We start from the raw sequence: 23,127 nt of genomic DNA on the forward strand, positions 1-23,127 counted from the left end.
GTAGGAGTGCTGATTTAGGATCAGTTTTGCCTTTTAGATCACATTGAACATTTCTACATGGGCAAGGAAAAGTTGATCCTGACTCCTATTCTGAGATCCCTGATACATACGCCCCAGATCCTGGTTGTCCCTCTGTCCGTATCCTTCATATCTCTGTCCTCCTGTAGATATTGGCTATGAGCATCTGATCAACCTGATGCTAAAGGACCTCTTCAAGCTGCTGGTGGCCTGTGTGGCTGAACCTGCTGAGACGATCTCTAGAGTGGGCTGCTCCTGCATCAGGTGACCATGCACTTGCGCTGTGCACGCTCACACACACACAGAATGTGTATGACTGAGCTGTAGATGACAGGTGTTTGTCTCTTCCTGTGGCAGGTACGTGTTGGTGACGGTAGGCCCAGTCTTCACTGAGGAGATGTGGCGTCTGGCATGCTGTGCCCTGCAGGATGCCTTCTCTGCCACCCTGGAGCCTGTCAAGGTAAATACCTGGGCCGTGCCATGGTTCTGACTAGAGGTAGTGTAGCTACGACCGGAATGGACTTTTTCGTAGCAGGTTAGGATAATTCATGCGGGAGGTTAGGAGATTTAAGGTTAGGAAAAGGGTTAGGGTTACTGAAAATGCTACCTGAAAATGCTACTAACCTGCTACGAAAAGTAACTTCCGGTCGTAGCTGTACTCCCTGTAGTCAGAACCCCCTGCCATCCCCTGTGTCAATGGTGTTTAATCTTTAAATAATTAAAGGTGCAAACTTCCTCTCAAATTTTTCCATGGTTGTTATTTTAGACCAGTGGAATAAACTGTATAAAATCAAGCCACACACTCTATATGCTCCCAACAATTGAATGGGTAAACCTAATCAACGTTTCGTCAACGCTGTGCCTTCTTCAGGGTTGAGGCCAGTGGAATAATCAACACCCGTTTAGAAAATGATGTAAAAAGCTTTCCCTGGTAATGATCTCATGAGGTGATATTAATGCCATGAACAAATTACAATAATAGGACACAAAATCACCTCGTTTAGAGGCCCAGTGCAGTCAAATTTACAACACCAGATGGTGAATTATTTAATAGAACAATAAGAAATAGTTCCAAACCTCTGCCAATAACAGCCAGTTATCCATTTCCCCACCCCACTCAGACCACTCCCAGACAGTCCTTGCAAAATTCTTGCTTGAGAAATAGTTTTTTGCTAGAAAGCTATTTTTAACATATTAATTAAAAGCTATTACAGTAAGGTATTTGCAGTGCATTCAGAAAGTATTCAGCCCCCTTCACTTTTTCCACATTTTTGTTACAGCCTTATTCTAAAATTAAAAATGTTCTACATCAATCTACACATTTGTTAACCTGTTTTTGCTTTGTCCTTATGGTTTTTAGAAATGTTGGCACATTTTATAAAAATACAAAAACAAGATACGTTATTTACATAAGTATTCAGACCGTTTGCTATGAGACTCGAAATTGAGCTCCGGTGCATCCTGTTTCCATTGATCACCCTTGATGTTTCTACAACTTGATTGGAGTCCAACTGTGGTAAATTCAATTGATTGGACATGATTTGGAAAAGCACACACCTGTCTATATAACGTCCCACAGTTGACAGTGCATGTCAGAGCAAAAACCAAGCCATGAGGTCAAGGGAATTGTCGTAGAGCGCCGAGACAGGATTGTGTCGAGGCACAGGTCTGGGGAAGGGTACCAAAACATTTCTGCAGTGTTGAAGGTTCCCAAGAACACAGTGGCCTCCATAATTCTCACATAAAATAAGTTTAGAACCACCAAGACGGGCCTTGATCAGGGAGGTGACCAAGAACCTAATGGTCACTCTGACAGAGCTCCTGAGTTCCTCAGTGGAGATGAGAGAAGATTCCAGAAGGACAACCATCTCTGCAGCACTCCAATTAGGCCTTTATGGTAGAGTGGCCCACTCCTCAGTAAAAGGCACATGACAGCCCGCTTTAGAGTTTGCCAAAAGGCACTTAAAGAGACTCAGAGCATGAGAAACAAGATTCTCTGGTCTGATGAAACCAAGATTGAACTCATTGGCCTGAATGCCAAGCGTCACGTCTGGAGGAAACCTGACATTAACCCTACGGTGAAGCATAGTGGTGGCAGCATCGTGCTGTGTGGATGTTTTTCAGCGGCAGGGACAGGGACACTAGTCAGGATCGAGTGAAAGATGAACTGAGCAAAGTACAGAGAGATTAATGATGAAAAGCACACAGCCAAGACAACACAGGACTGGCTTTGGGACAAGTCTCTGAATGTCCTTGAGTTGCCCAGCCAGAGCCCTGGACTTGTACCAGATCGAACATCTCTGGAGACCCAAAAATGGCTGTGCAGCAACGCTCCCTATCCAACCTGACAGAGCTTGAGAGTGTCCGCAGAGAAGAATGGGAGAAACTCTCCAAAAACCTGTTGTGCTAAGCTTGTAGCGTCATACCAAAAATGACTCAAGGCTGTAATCGCTGCCAAATGTGCTTCAACAAAGTGCTGAGTAAAGAGTCTAAATACTTGTGTAAATGTGATATAGAAAAAATTGCTACAATTTCTAAAAAAACAGTTTTTACTTTGTCATTATCTGGTATTGTATGTAGATTGATGAGGAAATATATATTTTATACATTTTAGAATAAGGCTGTAATGTAACAAAATGTTGAAGTCAAGGGGTCTGAATACTTTCCGAATGCACTGTACTTGTTTCCCAGAAATGATTTGATATTGAGATAAAAAAATGTCTGCATTGGGCCTTTAACCCATTCTGATTATGGCTGTGCTGTGTGGCAGCAGGTGAATGCATGTTTCCATCTAGCCCCATATCAGTCCTACACTATGTAGGCTACATTTAGAAGGATATGTCTCACGACAAGTATTTTCCTCAGTCCCAGCCCTGCACAATATGAGAGGACCAAATATAATCTTCTTTAAAGCTTAAAGCTGCAGCCTTTTTAGAGAGAAAATAAAAAGCTTGTCTCTACTTGTATTGTAGTAGAAAGAGGGCTTAAATGCATGATGCATTACTACCAATAACAGACCTTAAATATAGTGACCTTGCAAGAGATTACTCTACTTAAGAATGCATTGTGTCTTCACTAACAGCATTGTTTATTCAGACTGTCTTAAAACATATAGTGGTAGACTCTATATGCACGCAGGCATACTGTATGGACAAGACCAACTTTCTCAGGCTTGTGCTTTTTTGTGCTTCCTCCTCTGCATTGCTTGCTCTTTGGGGCTTTAAAGCACTTTGTGACAACTGTAAAAAGGGCTTTATAAAAGAGTCATAGTTGTTGTAAAAGGGTCATCTACATTCAGGACAGGTCATTAATTCCCTAGTAAAAGTAAATGTCCACTATAATTTAGATGTTTAGTTCCAGTAATGAATGTTGGGATTACTGTCATTCATTAATTTCTTTAGACATAAAAAATGATCCTAGGTGTATGTATACTTTCACTGTCTCAACTGTTTGTATGACGTTCCATGTGTGTCTGATTGAGAGAGTTGCAGTTGATCAGTGTGTTCTAGATCCTGTTGATTGGATCACATTGTATGTAACCTTGTGCTCCAGACTGTATAGCTTCAGCATACATGCCAGAGTGCCACACAGAACCTGTGTGTGTTTCTGTGTCTCTACCTCTTGTGTAGAACCTGCTGGCGTGTTTCCGTAGTGGTTCAGACAGCTTCTCTGGGGACGCCTGTGAGGTTAAGGTGGCCGCTCCGTCCCACTCCCCCTCTGCTGAGGCAGAGTACTGGAGAATCAGAGCCATGGCCCAGCAGGTGACCCTCCACCACCACACACTAGTTTACTCAATCGGAAATCACCTTTACATTTCAGTCGCCCTATTGCACGGATCTTCTGCAGTCCGGATTGAATCTAGGCCTAGGCTTACATGCATGTTGATGTGAAATGACGTATACATGTGTGGCTGTCCACAGTCAGACCTGTGTCCAATACTACTATTCATCAATCTAGATGTTATTAAACAACATTTCAAACCTCTGTATTAAGTCTTCTATGTAGACAGTACATGTCATGATTCATGTATATTGTTCAGTATGACTTTATAGTTGTTGAACATGTCTCCTATCTTCCTCCTGTCTTTAGGTGTTTATGCTGGACACCCAGTGCTCCCCTAAAACCCCCAATAACAAAGAAGGCTTTGAGCATGCCCAGTCCTGTGTGCTCATCATAGAGCTCCCTTCAGACCAGCAATCCAATGGTCACACTCAGAAAAGGTTTGCAACGTTTAATCACATAGCTGGTGTGTGGTGGCTTTTGTATACTGTGTGTTAAACCTGTCGTGTACAGTACACCATCAACTTTGAATTATTGCTCTATTCTAATCTATTCACTATCTATATATAGTGTGTTACAGTTTGTCTAGGTTCACAGCCCGTTCTCAGAATGTAGCTTTCGATGTGCAGTATATTCTATCTCCTTATGTGCTGATTTCTCTCTCATGTGCTGGACTTACAACAGAAAAATTGGGTAAGAGCACTTCGATGACACCCATACCATGATTCTGGTTTACTGTGAGCAGCATTTATGCCCACCTGTATATTCAATATTTACATTTTTCCTTTAAGCATCCATTCAATGTCATGGACCATATTATGTCATGTCAACATCTGTTATCAGATGACATAAGCTACTGTGCAGATGATGAAGACTTTGTCTTATCCACCATGCGTAGATATGAAATTCTTTCCCTTTTTATAAAATAAGAATATTCCCAGAGTCCTCTGACCTCTGATACAGTATTATTATTTTGATCAAGCTCTTTGGGATTACAATGTGGTTTTATTTTATCTGCTTTTGACTTTCAGTTAAGGACATTTTCTTTAATGCTGTTTATCAGAAACCTCATATGATGCCCAGAAGGATGGAGAAATTGATGTCTGAGATTTAAAGCTAGAGTCCTTATTTGAAACAATAGCATACCTTTGTTTTGGTAAACAGCTGAGGGATGGGGCTGGAGAAATATAACGACTCTCAAATTCATAAACAGAGCTATGGATGCAAGGACTGACCATCAATGATATCAAAATTATAGTTTTAACCATGTTTTGAGGCTACTGTTTGTTTACATTTTTATTGTTTACAAACAACCAAGCTTATATTTTGGGTTCTGATGATAGGGTACGACAGTTGAACTAAGCTCATGAGGTATTTCTAAGTTATATTCCTCAAGAATCAATGGGTACATATCATTCATTTATATGTCCAAAAATGGATGTAGCAACTAAGGATTGTAGCTTTTAAAAGCAGTGTCGTAAAGCTTAAATCCCAGTACGTTGTTGCATGTTTCTGACAATCAGACAAACCAAATATAAGTAAAATGGGAATCTATTTACATAAATGGTTTCATTAACCTTTTTCTCCATCTGATCTATAGGATTCCTTTCAGAACTATAGTGGTTAGCTTACTCTCTCATCAAGTGTTGCTCCAGAACCTGTATGACATTCTGCTGGAGGAGTTTAAGCACCCTGGTGATGCTGAGACCCAGGAGAAGACCACCCCAGTATCTGATCCTAGACCATCTGGTTTCCTGCGCTACATCTCCATGCAGAACCTGGCCATCATCTTCGACCTGCTGCTGGACTCCTACCGCACAGCCCGAGACTTCGACACGCGCCCGGGCCTCAAGTACCTGCTGATGAAGGTGTCTGGGGTGTGTGGCGCTGCCAACCTGTACCGCCAGTCTGCCATGAGCTTCAACATCTACTTCCAGGCCCTGCTGTGTGCCACGCTCACCAACCAAGAGAGTATCACTGCTGAGCTGGTGAAGAAGATCCTTTACGAGGAGGGCGAAGGCAGCTCCGACTCCTCCCAGCAGTGCTCCTCCGAGGACGAGGACATCTTCGAGGAGACGGCTCAGGTGAGTCCCCCGCGGGGGAAGGAGAAGCGCCAGTGGAGGGCCACCATCCCTTCACTCAGCATCCAGCCGGTCAGCAGCGCAGACTGGGCCTGGCTGGTCAAGCGGCTGCACAAGCTCTGCATGGACCTCTGCAACAACTACATCCAGATGCACCTGGACCAGGAGAACCTGGTGGACGAGGCAGTGCCCGTCTTCCGGGGGGACCCCCTCTTCTTCCTGCCCTTCTTCCCCTCCACCCCCGAGACTCCCACTCCCTCCACGGGAGGCCTGTCCGGCCGGGGAACACCCTCCGATGACAGCGTGCGCTCCCACCTGGCAGAGACGCCGTCGGAGGACACACACAGCCCTACTGCTGGCTACTGCATGGACAGCCTGCCACACCTGAGAGGGGAGAGGAGAGACCCAGCGGGCCGCAAGAAGGAGTGGTGGGAGAGTGCTGGGAACAAGCTATACACCATCGCCACCGACAAGACCATCACCAAGCTGATGATGGAGTACAAGAAGAGAAAGCAGCAGCACAACCATTCCACCTTCATGAAGGAGACCAAGGGGGGAGAGAACAGGGGCGAGGCAGGGACGATGAGGGGCCCAGAGTCCTCCAACCCACAGAGGCCCCAGCAGCTGGTGGACCCGGGGCCCATGAGGCACTCGTTCAGTGCCGGGCCAGAGGTGCTGAGGCAGGAGAAGATCAGACCCCGCTCCGGTTCTACAGCAAGCTCCCACAGCGTCTCCATTAGAGACTCAGAGGCTCAGATACAGGTAGGACTGCAGGGGAAACATGACCAGATACAGGTAGGACTGCATGCAGGGGAAACATGACCAGATACACGTAGGACTGCAGGGGAAACATGACCAGATACAGGTAGGACTGCATGCAGGGGAAACATGACCAGATACAGGTAGGACTGCATGCAGGGGAAACATGACCAGATACAGGTGGGACTGCATGCAGGGCAAACATGACCAGATACAGGTGGGACTGCATGCAGGGCAAACATGACCAGATACAGGTGGGACTGCATGCAGGGCAAACATGACCAGATACAGGTGGGACTGCATGCAGGGCAAACTTTGCCAGATACAGGTCCAGTTCTCTCGTTCTCTTTATTTTGTTCTCTTGATCCCTCGTTCTCTCTCTGCCTCTCTCTCTCTCTCTCTCTCTCTCTCTAGGCATGGACTAACATGGTTCTGACCATCCTGACTCAGATCCAGCTCCTTCCAGACCCTACCTTCGTGGCCCTGCAGCCCGCCGTGTTCCCCTGCATTAGTCAGCTGACCTGTCACGTGACTGACCTCCGTGTGCGCCAGGCAGTGCGAGAGTGGCTGAGTCGCGTAGGAAGAATGTATGACATCACTATGTGAGGAGCAGCTGCGTTCCTTACAGTGTTTGTAAAGGGGAGACTCAAAGGCTCAGCCAATGAGAATCTGCATTGCCACTTTTAGCCGCATTCAGTTTGATTGTAATTTACAAGAAGTCATTCAGTTTGATTGTAATTTACAGGAAGTCATTCAGTTTGATTGTAATTTACAGGAAGTCATTCAGTTTGATTGTAATTTACAGGAAGTCATTCAGTTTGATTGTAATTTACAGGAAGTCATGCAGTTTATCTTTGCTAGGTTTTTCTTTAACGCTGTCACTCCTGAATGGAATGGAAGTGAGCTTTTTACCAAAAATAGAATCGTTGTGTCTTTAAATTAGCTGACATAGCTATTTATTGTAGACCCCAATTTATGTTTACTACATATTATTTATATAAATTCTTTACAACTGCAAATATCCTATTACATTAAGAATATATATATTTTTTATTTATATTTGTTATTTGACATTGGAATAACTGTATATAAATCAGATATTGTGCTATATGAAGATATTAGTTCCAGTTAGCTTTACACATTTCAGTAGTAAATTGGTGTACTGCACTCTGACAAGATTCCAATTTATAAATCAGGCAAAATGATTTACCAAGCCCAGGCCCCTCTCAGTGAAATGGATGATATTCTCTTTAGTATTAATTAACATTAACAAATGTTGTTTAAGAGAGGAGATGAGATGCCTTGATGACACCACCAGCCAGTCCCCTCTAGGTAAATAGACCACATGACCCTAATCCAGTGGTTAAAAACCCTACGTGGATAAACTCTAATTGGCTGTTGCAGTGAAAAGAGTACGGCTCCCTATACTTTCGGGGATTTTTTTGTTGTTGCAAAAGGTAGGTAAACTGTTGGGCCCAAAATGATTTTACTCACGTTTACCCTCCACTACACCACTGCCCAAATCCATCCATTCTTTAACATGATAGAAATACAGCCTTGCTATTATCTAAGCATGCCTGAGATCTCACCATATAGGTCAATGAGTCGTACTCATTAATGTCCAATGAAATCAGAGAGCAAATCCCCACATGCTGATCCTCATTGAGAGCGCTGTTGATAAACAACCCAACAAATACTGTAAGGCAGGATTATGTTTCGTTCATATACCCTCAAACCTCAACAACAGTTTGGGTTGGAGCCATGCTCAGACCTGGCCTGTCTAGAAACGGTCATCCTTAGATAATGTCAGACCCAAACATGATGATTCTCCAATCACTACGCCTTTCCCTGACCATAGCCGGACTCCTCGCTAGCCCCTCTATAGGAAATGTCGGAATTGCTATCGTGTTGTCCCTCTCCGACCTCTCTGACCCTGCTCTAATAGCTGACATCTGCTTGGGTATTAATGAAAAGGGACAGATGATTGAACACTCAGTACATGTATCACTATAATATATGTTCGCCATTGCTGTTTGTGTACATTTGAGCAGTCAAAGAACAGCCTTTTATGTACCCACCCACACAAGTTTGTCTAGGATTTTAGTAACTTTAGTGGATTATTTATTAGTAGATATAATATGCACCTGCTCTCAAAACATGTTCCCTTGAATGTACATTTGTTCCCTCATGTTTTGATACAGTTGACATTTTCATGCTGGCCTCCAAAGATTAGTTGAATCTCTGGTAGTAAATGTCTGCGCTTAAAAGGTATTAAAAATAAATATATCTTATTAGGTTTTCAGCTCTACTGTACTCTAAAATAGGCAAGAATTTAAAAAAAAAAAACAGATCAGAAAAAAATTGAAGTTGGCCAAAATGCATTTGTGAATATAGTACATTTTTATATGGAAGCACTCTCAAGCTCATTATAGTAACACACTTTTACAATGAATCAAGATGATTTCATACAGAAGAAAATGGAAAAATAAGTACTTAAATGTAGATATCTAGAAAGTAACATGTTATTATGTTAGAATTCTGTCATGAGAGTTAATGTAATATTCTACTATTGAAAAGTTTAGTAATTGCTTTCATTGCATAATTTGTTGAGTGTATTCTCATCTGGTCTCCATTGCAGTTCTGGGGGTAGAATTTTCAGTGTCAAGTTTACTTATTACAGTGCTTTATAGTGTATTTTCTTCTGACAACCTGGGACAGTCTTTTGCATACATACTGTTTATTATAGAATGTACCTTTTTGTTTACTGTCTTAATGAAATGATCAACTTTGGGAGGTGAAAATGACTGTACAATGACCAAAGACCTGCCCACTGTATGTGTCTAGGGGTTCTATTCAATCTGGATGGCTGAAGCATTACAGATTGGGGAGATTTTAGAAATGTAAAGGTCATTTCCGATTGAGCTGACACATACAGCGTTTACCTTGAAAACAGACTCCACAGGAAATTGCTGTTAAAATGTCAAGTCACGCCAACCTGAACTCAGGGGTATCATAGTCAATTTGTATGGTATGTATTAATTTGTGGATGCCCATCATCCATTCCATATATATTACAATTCGTATGATGTGTTATGAATTGCAATTCATACAATGTTACAAATTTGCAATATGTATGATATGTTACGAATTCCAATTTGTTGCGGTTAAATTTAGCTAGCTGGCAAACGTTAAGGTCGGTAGGGTTAGCTAACATGCTAAGTAGCTGAAAAAATAGTAGTTACTAAATGCAAAAGTTGTCCATGATGAGATTTGAACACGCAACATTTGGGTTACTATACGTTTGCGTTATATTACAACCAAACATCCTCCTTTTGTTTTTGCCTTCGGTAACCTTCTGTGTTATGTAAACATACCAACTATTGAGTTTTCCCAAAATATACATTTTTTAATGTTACCTATAGTCTGAGACCAGGCTCATCATGCTGTAAAGCTGAACTTCAGCAATAAAGATTGAATGGAGCCCTTGATGTAAGCTGCTGATGATGATTAAGTTCCATTCGTTGTATACTTTTACAGCATCATCTCACTGGAAATTATGCTGAGCATGAAGCTTGTGAATGTGTTATATAGAGGCACTATCTTCTAACTGTTGATCCTTTCCAAGAAACGTATCATCTGCCATAGCTTCCTATCTGCTGATTGAGGATGAAAAGGGAGCAGGACCCTGAGAGAGTGCGTAGGCATATAAGCGGCTTTGAGAGAGAAACCGTCGACTATTCCTTATTGTCTGAGTTGATAATTTGTGGGTAGATTGTGACCCAATTGTTTGACACAGTTTGTTCAAAATGATCAGTTTATGGGATGATGGACGTGGATTTTAAAAACAATGGAGTGTTTGTGTATCTAACCGTCCTAGACTGGCAATATCATTTCTTTCTATAACACATTTGTACTCCTCTGCCCCAAACTGTGTTGATGCATTTATTTGAAACCATCAATAGTCCAATTCCATATGTTCTGCAGTGTGGGAGCACATTACTTAATGGTGCATGAATACTGTATGATCATGATTCAAAAAAGATTCAAGGCAATTCCTTTTGGAGCAATTTAAACAATATTTGAGAAACATAAAATATTTTGGAACCCATAAGTATGGTCCCATGAGATGGCAATTGTTTTCAACACAGTTCAATGTGTTTTGTCTTATAACCAAAAGCACATGATTGAATTCAAATCACTTGACATCAATGGTATTATTATACCTTTATTTCAACAAGGAACACAGACTGAGACCAAGGTCTCTTTTACAGCTGGGCCCTGTAGCTAGAGGTGTATTGTGTAATGCTTAATTTAAGGCAATTTGAGTGAGAAAGTGTTCTAAAATGTAGAAAGGAATGTGTGGAGCATGCCTGACGGTTTCTGTAACGTTTTCATGCACTAAGACAACTGTTTTGTTAACAGATTAATTCTGCCATCTTAAGTGTTTAGCCAAACAAAATTCAATTAACTGATTATTAAAAACATTTGGTTAATATATTGTTATTAATATGCATATGTTTTATGAATATTTGACTGTTCGGCAACTAAGTGTACATATACCGTCAAACTTCTGCCAGTTTGTAAGTTCTGTACATTTTCCTCTGAATGACTGGTCGGTATTATGGATAACTGAATGGCACAAGCCTGGCAGAAAGAATGTCTTGCTTAGGGCTCTATTCAATCTCTATCGTGAAAGTTCTGTGTTACAGCATGAAATTTAAAGGCAACGTTTCAGCGTTCGTGGAGACTGCATTCATGGTAAACGCTGCATATGTCGGCTCAATCAGGAATTACAGTACCTTTTAAATATCTATCACACAATCTGTAATTCTTCAACGACACAGATTTAATAGAGCCCTAAGAGGGCCAATATTGTCAGTGATTTTTAAAAGCTTTTTTTCTGCCTTTGATAAAAAATAACTATTATAATGTTTGTTCTTTCTCTGGCTTGACTCCCTTTTGCTGATGTAATTTGTCTTCAGATTGTATTCATGTTTGTATTCATACTCAGTATATTTCAAAGCGCTTTTATGTTGTGTTGTAGAATAAACAAACAAATCGATTACCAGATCTGATTATTTTATACAATTTATATTGGTCTCAATTATGTAACTCTCTCTTCATCTAAGAGGGGGTCAGGAACTTTTCTCAAAACAGTGTTTGTGGGTGAAAGGGTTTTACCTGGTTCTCCGACAGGGACAAGCCAGAATAACTGGGGGTTCTCTAAGAGTGCATTTTCCCACTACAAATTAAATCCGCCTCACTCGCCACATCAGTTGACCAACCACCCACGTAACCATTATTTGCAATGTAGGCCAAATGTGGTGCTGCTGTGAGTAAATCCAAAGAGATTGGAGAAGCCTGGCTGTGATTGGACACTGTTACATCCTCAGTGATCTCTTAGCTGGACCCATGCTTGTCATGCCCTCATTTGTAAGTATTGTACACCCTGACACAAGTGATAATCGCTCTGATTGTCGCTCCACTCTGCGCTCCAAGCCCAGGCTTTCAGCCCAGCATCATGCGGATGTTACTGGATAGCGGTTGGATGAAGTTTGGGCCAGCGGGCAGAGATAGCCTTGACTGGGTCCCTGGGTCTGGGCCTTCACCGCTCCCCTCTCTCGACAAACATGCTCAGGTGAGTTGATCAACAGGATGCACATTAAACAAAATGGATGAGCTGTTTAAAAGTATGTGAAATAGAAGTAACTAGTGTTATTCACCTTTTACTCTATTGCCAGGGTGACCACTGGAATGAGTTGACCCCCAGTGAGGACATCATGAGCAAAGAGTTCATCCTTTATGTTGTCGTAGCAACAACCTCTCTCCTTTTCATCAGCCTCGTTGGCTTCCTGGTCTACAGGAGATGCTCTACCAGCAAATTGGCTCTGACCAACGTCATCACCCTGGACCTGGAGGAGCTCCAAGATCTGCAGGACCTCCATGACCCAGAGAGCAGCACTGACTTCCTGTCCTCACTGGCCTTGCACAGAGACCATATCCCCAGCTGCAGCTCTGAGACAGACATGTCTGACGGAGTCTTCCTCATGGTCTACCTGCCAACACCCTATGAGGAGACCCTCACTAAGTTAGCCCGGGCTGCTAGCATCCGAAGCTCCAGAGGTGTGGATCGATCTGCTAGTGTCCGAAGCTCCAGAGGTGTGGATCGATCTGCTAGTGTCCGAAGCTCCAGAGGTGTTGATCAAGCTGAAGGCACTAGAACTTCCAGAGGTTTGAATCGAGCTGCCACTGTCGGAAACTCGAGAGATGTGGATCCCCCTAAGATAGACCGATCTGCCTCTGTCAGAAGCTCCAGAGGTGCGGATCGAGCTGCCAGCATCAATAGCGCCAATCCACCTGCTGGTAAGGGAGAACAGATGAAACCCGGACAGATGCAGACTCAGTGAAGGAACAGTCCACGGACTAAGGGCAGGATTCAATCGGATAGCTCCTTTCTGGCAATGCACCATTTTAAGCAAATGTTAACGCGGTCAACGCAAATCTTCTGCGGTCTGGATTGAATCCTGGCCAATATCAAAATAACATCTCTGGATCGTCATTCCTTAATTTCTTGCTGCCAGGAGCTGAAACCATAGAGCAGCTTCTCTTTGTGTTTGTAAAATGTACCTTTGTAGCCTGATGGAACAGTCTGTTTGTGCTCTTGCTAACTCCTCTCTGTATTCCTTCATTGTCATACTAAACATGTATAGCATGACCGAAGAGTTGGCAACAGCACATCCAGTATGAGACCAGGGTTTCTCCTAGGCTGTGTCGTACAGCATATTGTGCAGTTTTTCATGAGTGTTAAGCAATGCATGGAGGTCAATGGTCAGAATTATTCAGAATAAGCTGATCAAGATGGTACTGTTACTGTGCGTTTCATACTGGTTAACACCTGTCTGAGGAGCTTTTGATAGTTGCAGAAATGTCTAAAGCCATTTGTCATCTGGTCATGTTTAAAAAAGGAAAGAACATATATTGTTATTCTTATTTATATTATTCATATCATTATACGACTTATTTCTAATGTAATTACTCCCTTCCTGGACTGCACAGCAAAGGAAAATGAAATACCAAATGTAAATAAGTGGTCTATTTTAGATATTTCTTAATATTTTTCATTAACTGAAGTGATATTTGATAGTCCAAATATGTATCAATTCATTGTAAACACATTAAAGTCTTGACATCTAATATTGTTTTTGCGTCTTAATTTATTTTTCTGTAAACAGTTCACTGGCTGGCTGCTGCAGACTGACATTTACCGACCGTTGGGACAAACTATCCACAAGTTGCTTAGTAAGCTGGATGTAGGCCCTCGACAATGCTGCACACTGAGAAGAACAAGGCCATCTGAGAGGCCCATTATGTGGCAGCACAGGGCCAATGCAGGGTAGAGGCATATAATATGAACTTACATTGTTTTACTTTACGTTGGACCCTAGATGGAGGGGCCAGTGAGCTATCGAGACACCCATACTGTCATCACAGATGCAGCACCTGTGTGTTGGGAGTTTGTGGAGAGGTCCGCTTCTCCACTGTGGCCTTTGTCACACCGAGGCTAGGGGCTAAGATATGCACACAGTTGGCAGTCAGAGGAAATGCATGCCTCTTAAGAGGTGAAAGAAGGACAGGAGACAGGACTAGTTCTCCACTGTAGCTTTGTGTCAGACCTAAAGACCCAGAACGCACACATACAGATTTGTACTGGAGTGAATGAGAGAGTAGGGCTGGATGAGACAGTGAAGTGTGGAAGATTTACTACAGTGCTGTGGTATGATGCCGAGTGCCATCTAGTGGCCATCTGGTGATATGGTAATAGACTATTGCAGTACTCTTATTTAGTCCACACATACCTAGTTAACTGACTTACTAATTTTTATTTAAGACATTCTAGTTTACAATGATGGCCTACCAAAAGGCATAACACTACAGAAAGTCAATCAATATTTATTCAGCGCACAACCAATCATCTCTTAATTATGAATAGATCCACCATTGTGCACAAAAACAACACTTGTTACAGAATATTTTACATAGAAATAACAAATCTGTCAGACAAACCATGCCTGACATGATCCAATAAGACAAATAGAACATTTAAAGGCTGTGGCCATTGTGAACTGCAGTCAAGGGTGTGTGAAAGAATCAATGATTTGACGATGGGAACATGTAATAATCTCAAGGACATGAAGTGCAAGGCTCCTGCTCTTTTGGTTTACTGACGGTGTCCAAACTCGTGCCTTCATACATGACCTTGTTCTTGATGCCATCTTGGATCAACCTTTGCTGCATACGGAGCTTGGCATTGGTAATTCTACAGTAGAACCTGAGAGCGCCAGCAGAAATAGACATCAGTGTAAAGGCCTGGTTAATACATAGGGACCTGCATAGGGGTTTAGGCTGTATAGGGGTATATGCTTCATAGGGGTGTAGGCTGTATTGGCTGCCTTGGGGTATACGCTAAATTGGCTGCATAGGGGTTGTACTACACAAATAGATGAGAACGTCTCATGAATATGCTGAATAAATATTCTAAAATGAGACAATAATAAAGTGGTCACCCCGCCTGTGTTTTGGTAAAAAGCTGAGGGATGGGCTTGGAGAAAAGTAACCACTCAAATTCACAGACAGAGCAATGGATGAAAGGACAGCAAAAATATAGTTTTAACCATGTTGAGGCTATACATTGTTTACAAACATTGGACTAAAACAATCTTATATTTCAAGAATCAGTGGGTCTATTTCATTAATTTGTAAGTCCAAAAATGGATGTAGCAAATAAGGATTCTTGCTTTTAATGGACTTCAACTAGCCAACAAGTAGGCTAAGCTTATAAATCAACACTGACTTCAAAACCTACCATGATCCCAGTGTGGTAAGCATGAATCCTGCAAAACCTATGTCAAAGGACCGCTTCACTCGACCTGTGAATGACAAATTAAAGGCATGTGTAAGAAATTGAGAAATACTGTGAGAAGCAAAGGGGGAAGAGCTGAAGGAGAGGATTTACTCTGCCCAAAAACTGTCCCTGTGAGATAAGTCCTTTTTTGTTTGGAGGTCTATGAGAGTGTTGAATTACATGAGGCTTATTTGATTGAAAATAAGTTTCATAATAACAAATGTTTGGACACACCCACTCATTCAAGGTTTTTTCTTTATTTTACTATTTTCTACATTGTAGCATAATAGTGAAGACATCAAAACTATGAAATAACACATATAGAATCACGTAATAACCAAAATAACTATATTTTAGATTCTTCAAATAGCTTGATAACATAGCTTTGCACACTCCTGGCATTTTATTCAACCAGCTTCACCTGGAATGCTTTTCCAACAGTCTTGAAGGAGTTTCCACATATGCTGAGCACTTGGTTGGCTGCTTTTCCTTCATCTGCAGTCCAACTCATCCCATCTCAATTAGGTTGAGGTTGGGTGATTGTGGAGGCCAGGTCATCTGATCTGCAGCACTCCATCACTCTCCTTCTTGGTCAAATAGCCCTTACACAGCCTGGAGGTGTGTTGGGTCATTGTCCTGTTGAAAAACAAATGATAGTGGGACTAAGCGCAAACCATGTCGGATGGTGTATTGCTGCAGAATGCTGTGGTAGCCATGCTGGTTAAGTGTGCCTTGAATTCTAAATAAATTTCAGACACTGTCACCAGCAAAGCACCCCCACACCATCACACCTACATGCTTCATCGTGGGATCTACACACGCAGAGATCATCCGTTCACCTACTCAGCGTCTCACAAAGACATGGGGTGTTGGAACCAAAAATCTCATATTTGGACTCATCAGACCAAAGGACAGATTTCCACCAGTCTAATGTCCATTGCTCGTGTTTCTTTGGCACAAGGAAGTCTTCTTCTTATTGGTGTCCTTTAGTAGTGGTTTCTTTGCAGCAATTTGACCACGAAGGCCTGATTCACACAGTCTCCTCTGAACAGTTGATGTTTAGATGCGTCTGCCATTTGAACTCTGTGAAGCATTTATTTGGGCTGCAATCTGAGGTGCAGTTAACTCTAATGAACTTATCCTGTGCAGCAGAAGTAACTGGGTCTTCCATTCCTGTGGTGGTCCTCATGAGAGCCAGTTTCATCATAGAGCTTGATGGTTTTTGCGACTGCACTCTTCAGTTCTTGACTGACATTCATGTCTTAAAGTAATGATGGACTGTAATTTCTCTTTGATTATTTGAGTTGTTCTTGCCATAATATGGATTTGGTGTTTTACCAAATAGGGCTATCTTCTGTATACCAACCCTACTTTGTCACAACACAACTGATTGGCTCAAACACATTAAAAAGGAAAGAAATTCCACCAATTAACTTCTGACAAGGCACACCTGTTAATTGAAATGCATTCCAGGTGACTACCTCCTGAAGCTGGTTGAGAGAATGCCAAGAGTGTGGAAAGCTGTCATCAAGGCAAAGGGTGGCTACTTTGAAGACATGTTTAAATTGTTTAACACTTTTCTGGTTACTACATGATTCCATATTTGTTATTTCATAGTTGATGGCTTTACTATTATTCTAAAATGTAGAAAATAGTTTAAAAAAAGAAAATAATTAAAAACCTTGAATGAGTAGGTGTGTCCAAACTTTTGACTGGTACTGTATGTGGATGCACGAGGCAACTTCCATTGTTAGAGCAGTCACCCGGCTATCTTGTCAATATAATCTATGGAGAAACCTATGACAGAAGTAATATATTCTTACTATGCTCATATTAATGGACATTAGATTAGATTTCACCCAAACCAATCGCTCAAGACAGAGTCACATGTATCTGGCACGAGATTAGGTTATGGGTTCTGAGATTACACTCAAACAAACAAATCATTGATGTACGCCAGTGAATCTGCAGGGTAATCAAACTTACTTGTGGCCAAAAAGTGCAAAAGGCCAGCAGCCAGGGATCCCCCAGATCCATGTAGAAGAGCCTCTCTGGCACAAGGTGTGTTTTGAATGTCCAGAATACCCAGCACCTTGAAACCCTAAATGGCATACCGTATATGAAACACATTATGGGAAATGAAACTACACAGAGAATAAACAGCGAATTACTGAGATATAAACCGTGATTACTTGTATCTTGTATCAAGCATCACATTCATACTGTTAGCTAGCAGACACTAAAGAGGGGTAGCTATATCGTTAGTTCTATATTTAATGAAGAAACACATACTCAGCTATAGCACACTACCGTTAGCTAGCTACAGACTTAAGCAAACTAGACAACTACTGTAGCGACATCACCACCAATAATATTCTTGACCTTCAACAAATGAGTTGCTGCTAGCTAAGTTAGCATTGTCACAGACAATGCTTTCTGAATGACATTGTCTAGGACACTCACCTTTTTGTCACTCTCCTCTTCACCGGCCATTATGGCATTAGATTGACCCTGTTATGAGGAATTTAACTTCAGCATCGCCTGTATTTACTTTCGTAATCACACTGTACACTGAGCATGCGCACTAGCAGGTTCGTTAGAAATTAACCCACGAGTTCATAAAAGGAAACAGTGGTCAAAAGCTTTTGTGTTCCGGGAAGTCTTTCTCCAAGTATTGCTGACACAGATTATTTATTGAAAAATAAGGTATGCTTTCAAAAATGTATTTGATATATTGACTTTTTTATATGTCAATTCTTTCAAACTTATACAGCATGATTTACCAAAACCTTGAGCAGTATCCAACAGTGGGCTATTCACAGAATAACTCAAATGACTACCCGTTGTACCAATGAACAAGTGTGTGATTAATAGGGTTAATCCTGTCAATGAAATTCTATCTCAACAAAATGTACTTGCTTGGACCTTGATAACATGTGCAGCATTAACATCAAAACATGTCCTTCCTGTGTACAGCAGGGATCTAACTCTATGACAATTATGTCAATCTGACCCTATAAAGCCGCCAACTCTTGAGGGATTAGGGTGTCGAATGAATTAATATTTTGATGCAATGTCATCATCCACATGCAGAAGTCTAAACTGTGCAAACTAGAGGTCAGGAGGAAGTCATTGTGTCAAAGTAATCCATTCTGTTACCAACATGGGATTCTATTCAAGGTTGTTGTGAAGGGGGAGAAATCATGAGCAGAGCATCCAACCCTGAATACTAGCCTCCTCCACTGTATAAATGCCCAAACACACTGCCCATCAAGACACAACTTTCCGCTGCCTGCTGAACCCTTTGAGTCCTTCAGGTAAACCTATCTATATTGATCAGACTTCTCTTATTGTTATATATAGTTATTACAACAATTTGCAAATAATAAGCATTTTACACTGTACCATTTCTAATGCCAGAGAAAATAATTTGTTTTCACTTAGGCTCTCTTTCAGGATGTTAGGTCTTCATGTAGGCACCTTGATCTCCCTGTTTCTGTGCATTCTCCTGGAACCCATGGAGGGGTCTCTCATGCAGCCCTGTCAGCCCATCAACCAGACTGTGTCTCTGGAGAAGGAAGGCTGCCCAACGTGCTTAGTCATTCAAACCCCTATCTGCAGTGGCCACTGCGTCACCAAGGTACAATGTATACAGTGGTTTAGTATCATCTGAATGTACTATGCAGTGGTTAGTGTTATCTTATTTAGAAGGCCATAACTTCCTTTAATTGTCAATGTGTTCTTCATAATTGCGTATCAAATACTAGAAACACCCCTATTGCGTGAAAACAAAAAAATATTGATCTACATTTACCTTTCCTCCTGTGTATTTATTTACCAGGAGCCGGTTTTCAAGAGCCCATTTTCCACCGTGTACCAGCATGTGTGCACCTACCGGGACGTCCGCTATGAAACGATCCGCCTACCTGACTGTCCCCCGTGGGTGGACCCTCATGTCACCTACCCTGTGGCTCTGAGCTGTGACTGCAGCCTCTGTAACATGGACACTTCTGACTGTACCATCGAGAGCCTGCAGCCAGACTTCTGCATTACCCAAAGAGTACTAACGGATGGTGACATGTGGTGACATGTCAGCCAACATGCCTGCCTATGTAATGACATGTTATATTACACCCGCCCATGTAATGACATGTAGGCCCAATGTATGGTGAACTCAAACTGAACTCAAATTTCATAGGTACTAGACATGGGCTTGTAGGTTGTATGTGAATGTACTTGTACTCATATTGGGATCTGAATAAACTGACTCCAACTCTGACCACTTTCAGGTGTCCTCTTTTAAGAGGGACTCCAGGAGAGAATGGGAACAATAGAGGAGAAAGAGCGATCTCAAATATCCACATTATCAATTTATTGAAGGAAAGGAGGCCATTTTTTCTGAAAGCTGCAATACAAGCCCAACAAAGATAGTGCAATGCAGAATAGGGCTGTGTACAATACAGTATGTTATGCATTGTATATTAAAAAGCAAGGCATGTACTTTTCACATTTTAACAATAAAAGTAAAGTTGGTTTATTTAAAATGTTTAACCCCCTTTTTCCTCCCCAATTTCGTGATATCCAATTGCGATCTTGTCTCATTGCTGCAACTCCCCAACGGGCTCGGGAGAGGCAAAGGTAGAGTCATGCATCCTCCGTTTAACCCGGAAGCCAGCTGCACCAATGTGTCGGAGGAAACACCATTCACTGGCAACTGAAGTCAGCGTGCAGGCGCACGCGCCACTACACGGAGTCGCTAGAGCGTGATGAGCCAAGTAAATCCCCCCTGGCCAAACCGTCTCCTAAACAATTGTGTGCCGCCCCTTGCGACTCCCGGTCACGGCCGGTTATGGCACAGCCTGGAATCAAACCCGGGTCTGTAGTGATGCCTTAGACCACTGCGCCACTCGGGAGGCCCGTATGGTATAATTTTATTATAAGAAAAGAACAAGGCCGCACACTGTTAAAGTTCCCAATTCCCCTGCTTTTTTGACAACGTTTCGATCCGATAATTTTAACAAAAAGTTGATAGGAGTTATACATAGTGAATCATACAGATACAGTCCATTATCCTGGATCTGTCCTACCTGGAGCCTTCTACTCCACTATCAGTCATGGTCATAGTGTTGGTAACCTGACTCTGCTCCTCGTCACCCATGAGCTTGTCGAAGCAGGGGAAGGCCAGAGTGTCCTTAGCTCCCTTTCTCATGAATACATAGAGTAGAGGATCCACAAGGGGGCTGAAACTCTCAAAGATTGTCCCAATCTCCACATTGTGTTGGCATGTTACCCCTGATATCAGATATTGTATGATGAGGGGTAGGAACAGGACTGTATAATTGCCCAGCACAAGGGCCAGGGTACCAATAATCCGTCTCTGTTCGACAGCTGGCACAGACATTGAGACGGACAGAGCTTTCAACGTGCCCACTAGGAAGAATACAAGCAGTGGAAAGGGTATGAGGAGGTTAACTGCAAACAAAATAAGTGAAATCTCAATAGTCGGTGTGAGGTAAAACATGGAGATTTGGATGAAAGGGAAAAGCCAGATAATGGAGGACATTATGAGCGAGTATTTGATGTTACGGCGAAAACGGTACCAGAGAGGAAATGCAATCACAAGATATCTCTCGAGAGCAACACATACCATGAAACCAATGCTTGCACTAATACCAAAGAATTCAATCAACAAGACTATAAATTGCCAGGTACCAGACAGTATGAATGGCCTCATGCAAATCTGAATGAGATCTGCAATAAGAAGGTTGATAACATAGACTGGAGCGATGTGATCAGCTCTGATCAGGAAGTACATGGCATAAATTGACAGACAGATCAGAGGAAAACCAATGGAGAATGTTGTCCACTGTACAACGGTTTCAATGAGGCTCCTATTTGATGTGATGTCTGAAATATTGCAGAGGCTTGCTTCCATCCTTGATGCTGCTTGTTGTTGCAGGAACTAGTGAATGGCAGGGTTCTTCAGATTCCAAGTTCAAGGTCCTTAATATATTCCTGCTGTGCCCACACTAAGAAAAAAAGTGAAATAGCTGGTGTTTTACTCTATAACATCTAAGATCCCGGTCATGATTCTTTAAAATAGGTCTAGTTTTGAGCTGCATTATGCATCTTTACTCTAAATCTAAAAGCATTTCCCTTCCAAAGAAACAGGAAGTATGCTCAATAGTTCTACGTTCTGCGTATTTTTAGTAAAACTGAACATGTAATACAAATAGACCTGTCAAAGTGCAATGTCTATAGACATTAACATTCTTACATTGTGTAAATGTTAGGATACCTTAAACGTCTCTTTTTTATGCAATTAACTAATCAATTGAGCCATTACAAAAAAAATTATGAATATCATATAATAGAAAAAAATAAGAATAACTAAATCATCACTGCGCATTTCAGTGTTTAACATGTGTAGCACAAGCAAAGTTCAAATAACCCTTTAGCAACCATGTGGAATCTACAGTTAGAAACATGCAAAAAAATAGTCTAGTCATTTAAAAAAAAAAAATTTACAGCACAGATACTCACAGATACTCACGGTGCACACCCAGTGACCATACAGCATGTACGTCTGAGCCTTAAATACTGTGAGACGGGAAGTCCACCACTCCAGGATGTCAAAAGTCATTGCACAATTTGTGTTACTATAGCATTTGTCAGTCTTCGATTTCTTATTGGCCAGGGAGATCATATGACATCACTAACAGTGGTTAAAAGATCCTGGACCTAATCCTTTCCACACTAAGTTTCTACTTCAATGTATTTCAGAATGACAACAGGAATATTACATCTGACGTGTAACATCATACACTTCATGCACACATCTTATAATATGCATACACCATTTTGGGTGAAGAAGCCGTTCGTTTTATATTCACAGACTTGATGTGCTGTGGTACAGGCAGCTACTGGAGAATAAAACAAACTTACTAGTGATATTCCACCATACTTCTATAGGTCAGTCACAATGCCTAGGTCCATCAGACTTAAAACCAATATGTTGAGACAATGATGAAACGTGATAACAATCCTCCACCACACACAAATGCAACAAACAAAATATTGTGCAAATACTTCAGAAAAATGACTTCCTTGTCACTAATGTTGAAATTGTGGGGTCACATACAGTACCTGTCAAAAGTTTGGACACACCTACTCATTCAAGGGTTTTTCTTCATTTTTACTATATGTACTATTGGAGAATAATATGGATGACATCAAAACTATGAAAGAACACATATAGAATCATGTAGTAACCAACAACAGAAATAAATATTTTATATTTGAGATTCTTCAAAGTAGCCACCCTTTGCCTTGACAGCTTTGCACACTCTTGGCATTCTCTCAACCAGCTTCATGAGGTAGTCACCTGGAATGCATTTCAATTCAAGTGTGCCTTGTTAAAAGTTCATTTGTGGAATTTCTATCTTTCTTAATGCGTTTGAACCAATCAGTTGTGTTGTCACAAGGTAGGGGTGTTATACAGAAGATAGCCCAATTTGGTTAAATACCAAGATGTCCAGAACAGCTCAAATTAGCAAAGTAAAACGACAGTCACCATTTCTTTAAGAT

The 23,127-nt window shown here is 41.6% G+C and overlaps 5 protein-coding genes across 11 annotated transcripts in view; 3 read left to right on the plus strand and 2 right to left on the minus strand.

The window, feature by feature from the left end:
• arfgef3 (ARFGEF family member 3) overlaps positions 1–11,700 on the plus strand; it is a 49,591-nt gene extending 37,891 nt beyond the window's left edge. For 4 of the 7 annotated variants that reach the window (XM_031804915.1, XM_031804917.1, XM_031804918.1 and 1 more), the window contains exons 28-34: positions 168–282; positions 376–478; positions 3,648–3,779; positions 4,108–4,238; positions 4,483–4,491; positions 5,399–6,641; positions 7,053–11,700. In XM_031804915.1, coding sequence (XP_031660775.1) covers positions 168–282; positions 376–478; positions 3,648–3,779; positions 4,108–4,238; positions 4,483–4,491; positions 5,399–6,641; positions 7,053–7,244 — 1,925 coding nt within the window. In that variant the 3' untranslated portion in view covers positions 7,245–11,700. The remainder of the gene's footprint in view (positions 1–167; positions 283–375; positions 479–3,647; positions 3,780–4,107; positions 4,239–4,482; positions 4,492–5,398; positions 6,642–7,052) is intronic. The other 3 variants (XM_031804919.1, XM_031804920.1, XM_031804921.1) reach the window with 1 other exon arrangement.
• Positions 11,701–11,805: 105 nt separating this feature from the next.
• LOC109870585 (uncharacterized) lies at positions 11,806–13,826 on the plus strand. The gene is made up of 2 exons (XM_020461155.2): positions 11,806–12,276; positions 12,380–13,826. Exons 1-2 carry the CDS (start codon positions 12,160–12,162, stop codon positions 13,043–13,045), a joined length of 783 nt encoding a protein of 260 aa, XP_020316744.1. The 5' UTR covers positions 11,806–12,159; the 3' UTR covers positions 13,046–13,826.
• A 672-nt stretch (positions 13,827–14,498) lies between these two features.
• Positions 14,499–18,139, minus strand: cox20 (cytochrome c oxidase assembly factor COX20). Its single transcript, XM_020461156.2, has 4 exons — positions 18,004–18,139; positions 17,527–17,641; positions 15,502–15,565; positions 14,499–14,967 (listed from the first exon to the last, which is right to left on the minus strand). Exons 1-4 carry the CDS (start codon positions 18,031–18,033, stop codon positions 14,820–14,822), a joined length of 357 nt encoding a protein of 118 aa, XP_020316745.1. The 5' UTR covers positions 18,034–18,139; the 3' UTR covers positions 14,499–14,819.
• A 584-nt stretch (positions 18,140–18,723) lies between these two features.
• On the plus strand, positions 18,724–19,819 carry lhb (luteinizing hormone subunit beta). Its single transcript, XM_031804922.1, has 3 exons — positions 18,724–18,857; positions 18,985–19,180; positions 19,382–19,819. The coding sequence occupies exons 2-3, from the start codon at positions 18,998–19,000 to the stop codon at positions 19,625–19,627; spliced, it is 429 nt and encodes a 142-aa protein (XP_031660782.1). The 5' UTR covers positions 18,724–18,857; positions 18,985–18,997; the 3' UTR covers positions 19,628–19,819.
• Positions 19,820–19,890: 71 nt separating this feature from the next.
• Positions 19,891–22,826, minus strand: LOC109870589 (ovarian cancer G-protein coupled receptor 1-like). Its single transcript, XM_020461158.2, has 2 exons — positions 22,084–22,826; positions 19,891–21,569 (listed from the first exon to the last, which is right to left on the minus strand). Exon 2 carries the CDS (start codon positions 21,473–21,475, stop codon positions 20,624–20,626), a length of 852 nt encoding a protein of 283 aa, XP_020316747.1. The 5' UTR covers positions 21,476–21,569; positions 22,084–22,826; the 3' UTR covers positions 19,891–20,623.
• Positions 22,827–23,127: the final 301 nt, after the last annotated feature.

Source organism: Oncorhynchus kisutch, linkage group LG25, assembly GCF_002021735.2.
Source record: "Oncorhynchus kisutch isolate 150728-3 linkage group LG25, Okis_V2, whole genome shotgun sequence".
NCBI lineage: Eukaryota > Metazoa > Chordata > Actinopteri > Salmoniformes > Salmonidae > Oncorhynchus > Oncorhynchus kisutch.

What these genes read in the sequence shown, in the direction of transcription:
- LOC109870585 (XM_020461155.2), top strand. Translation starts at nt 12,160, where the DNA reads ATGCGGATGTTACTGGATAGCGGTTGGATGAAGTTTGGGCCAGCGGGC. An exon ending in CTCTCGACAAACATGCTCAG is followed by an intron (nt 12,277 to 12,379) that starts GTGAGTTGATCA and finishes CTCTATTGCCAG; the next exon opens with GGTGACCACTGGAATGAGTT.
- lhb (XM_031804922.1), top strand. Translation starts at nt 18,998, where the DNA reads ATGTTAGGTCTTCATGTAGGCACCTTGATCTCCCTGTTTCTGTGCATT. An exon ending in GTGGCCACTGCGTCACCAAG is followed by an intron (nt 19,181 to 19,381) that starts GTACAATGTATA and finishes TTTATTTACCAG; the next exon opens with GAGCCGGTTTTCAAGAGCCC.
- LOC109870589 (XM_020461158.2), bottom strand. Translation starts at nt 21,475, where the DNA reads ATGGAAGCAAGCCTCTGCAATATTTCAGACATCACATCAAATAGGAGC.
- cox20 (XM_020461156.2), bottom strand. Translation starts at nt 18,033, where the DNA reads ATGGCCGGTGAAGAGGAGAGTGACAAAAAG. An exon ending in AAGAGGAGAGTGACAAAAAG is followed by an intron (nt 17,642 to 18,003) that starts GTGAGTGTCCTA and finishes TATGCCATTTAG; the next exon opens with GGTTTCAAGGTGCTGGGTAT. An exon ending in TTTGCACTTTTTGGCCACAA is followed by an intron (nt 15,566 to 17,526) that starts GTAAGTTTGATT and finishes TGTCATTCACAG; the next exon opens with GTCGAGTGAAGCGGTCCTTT.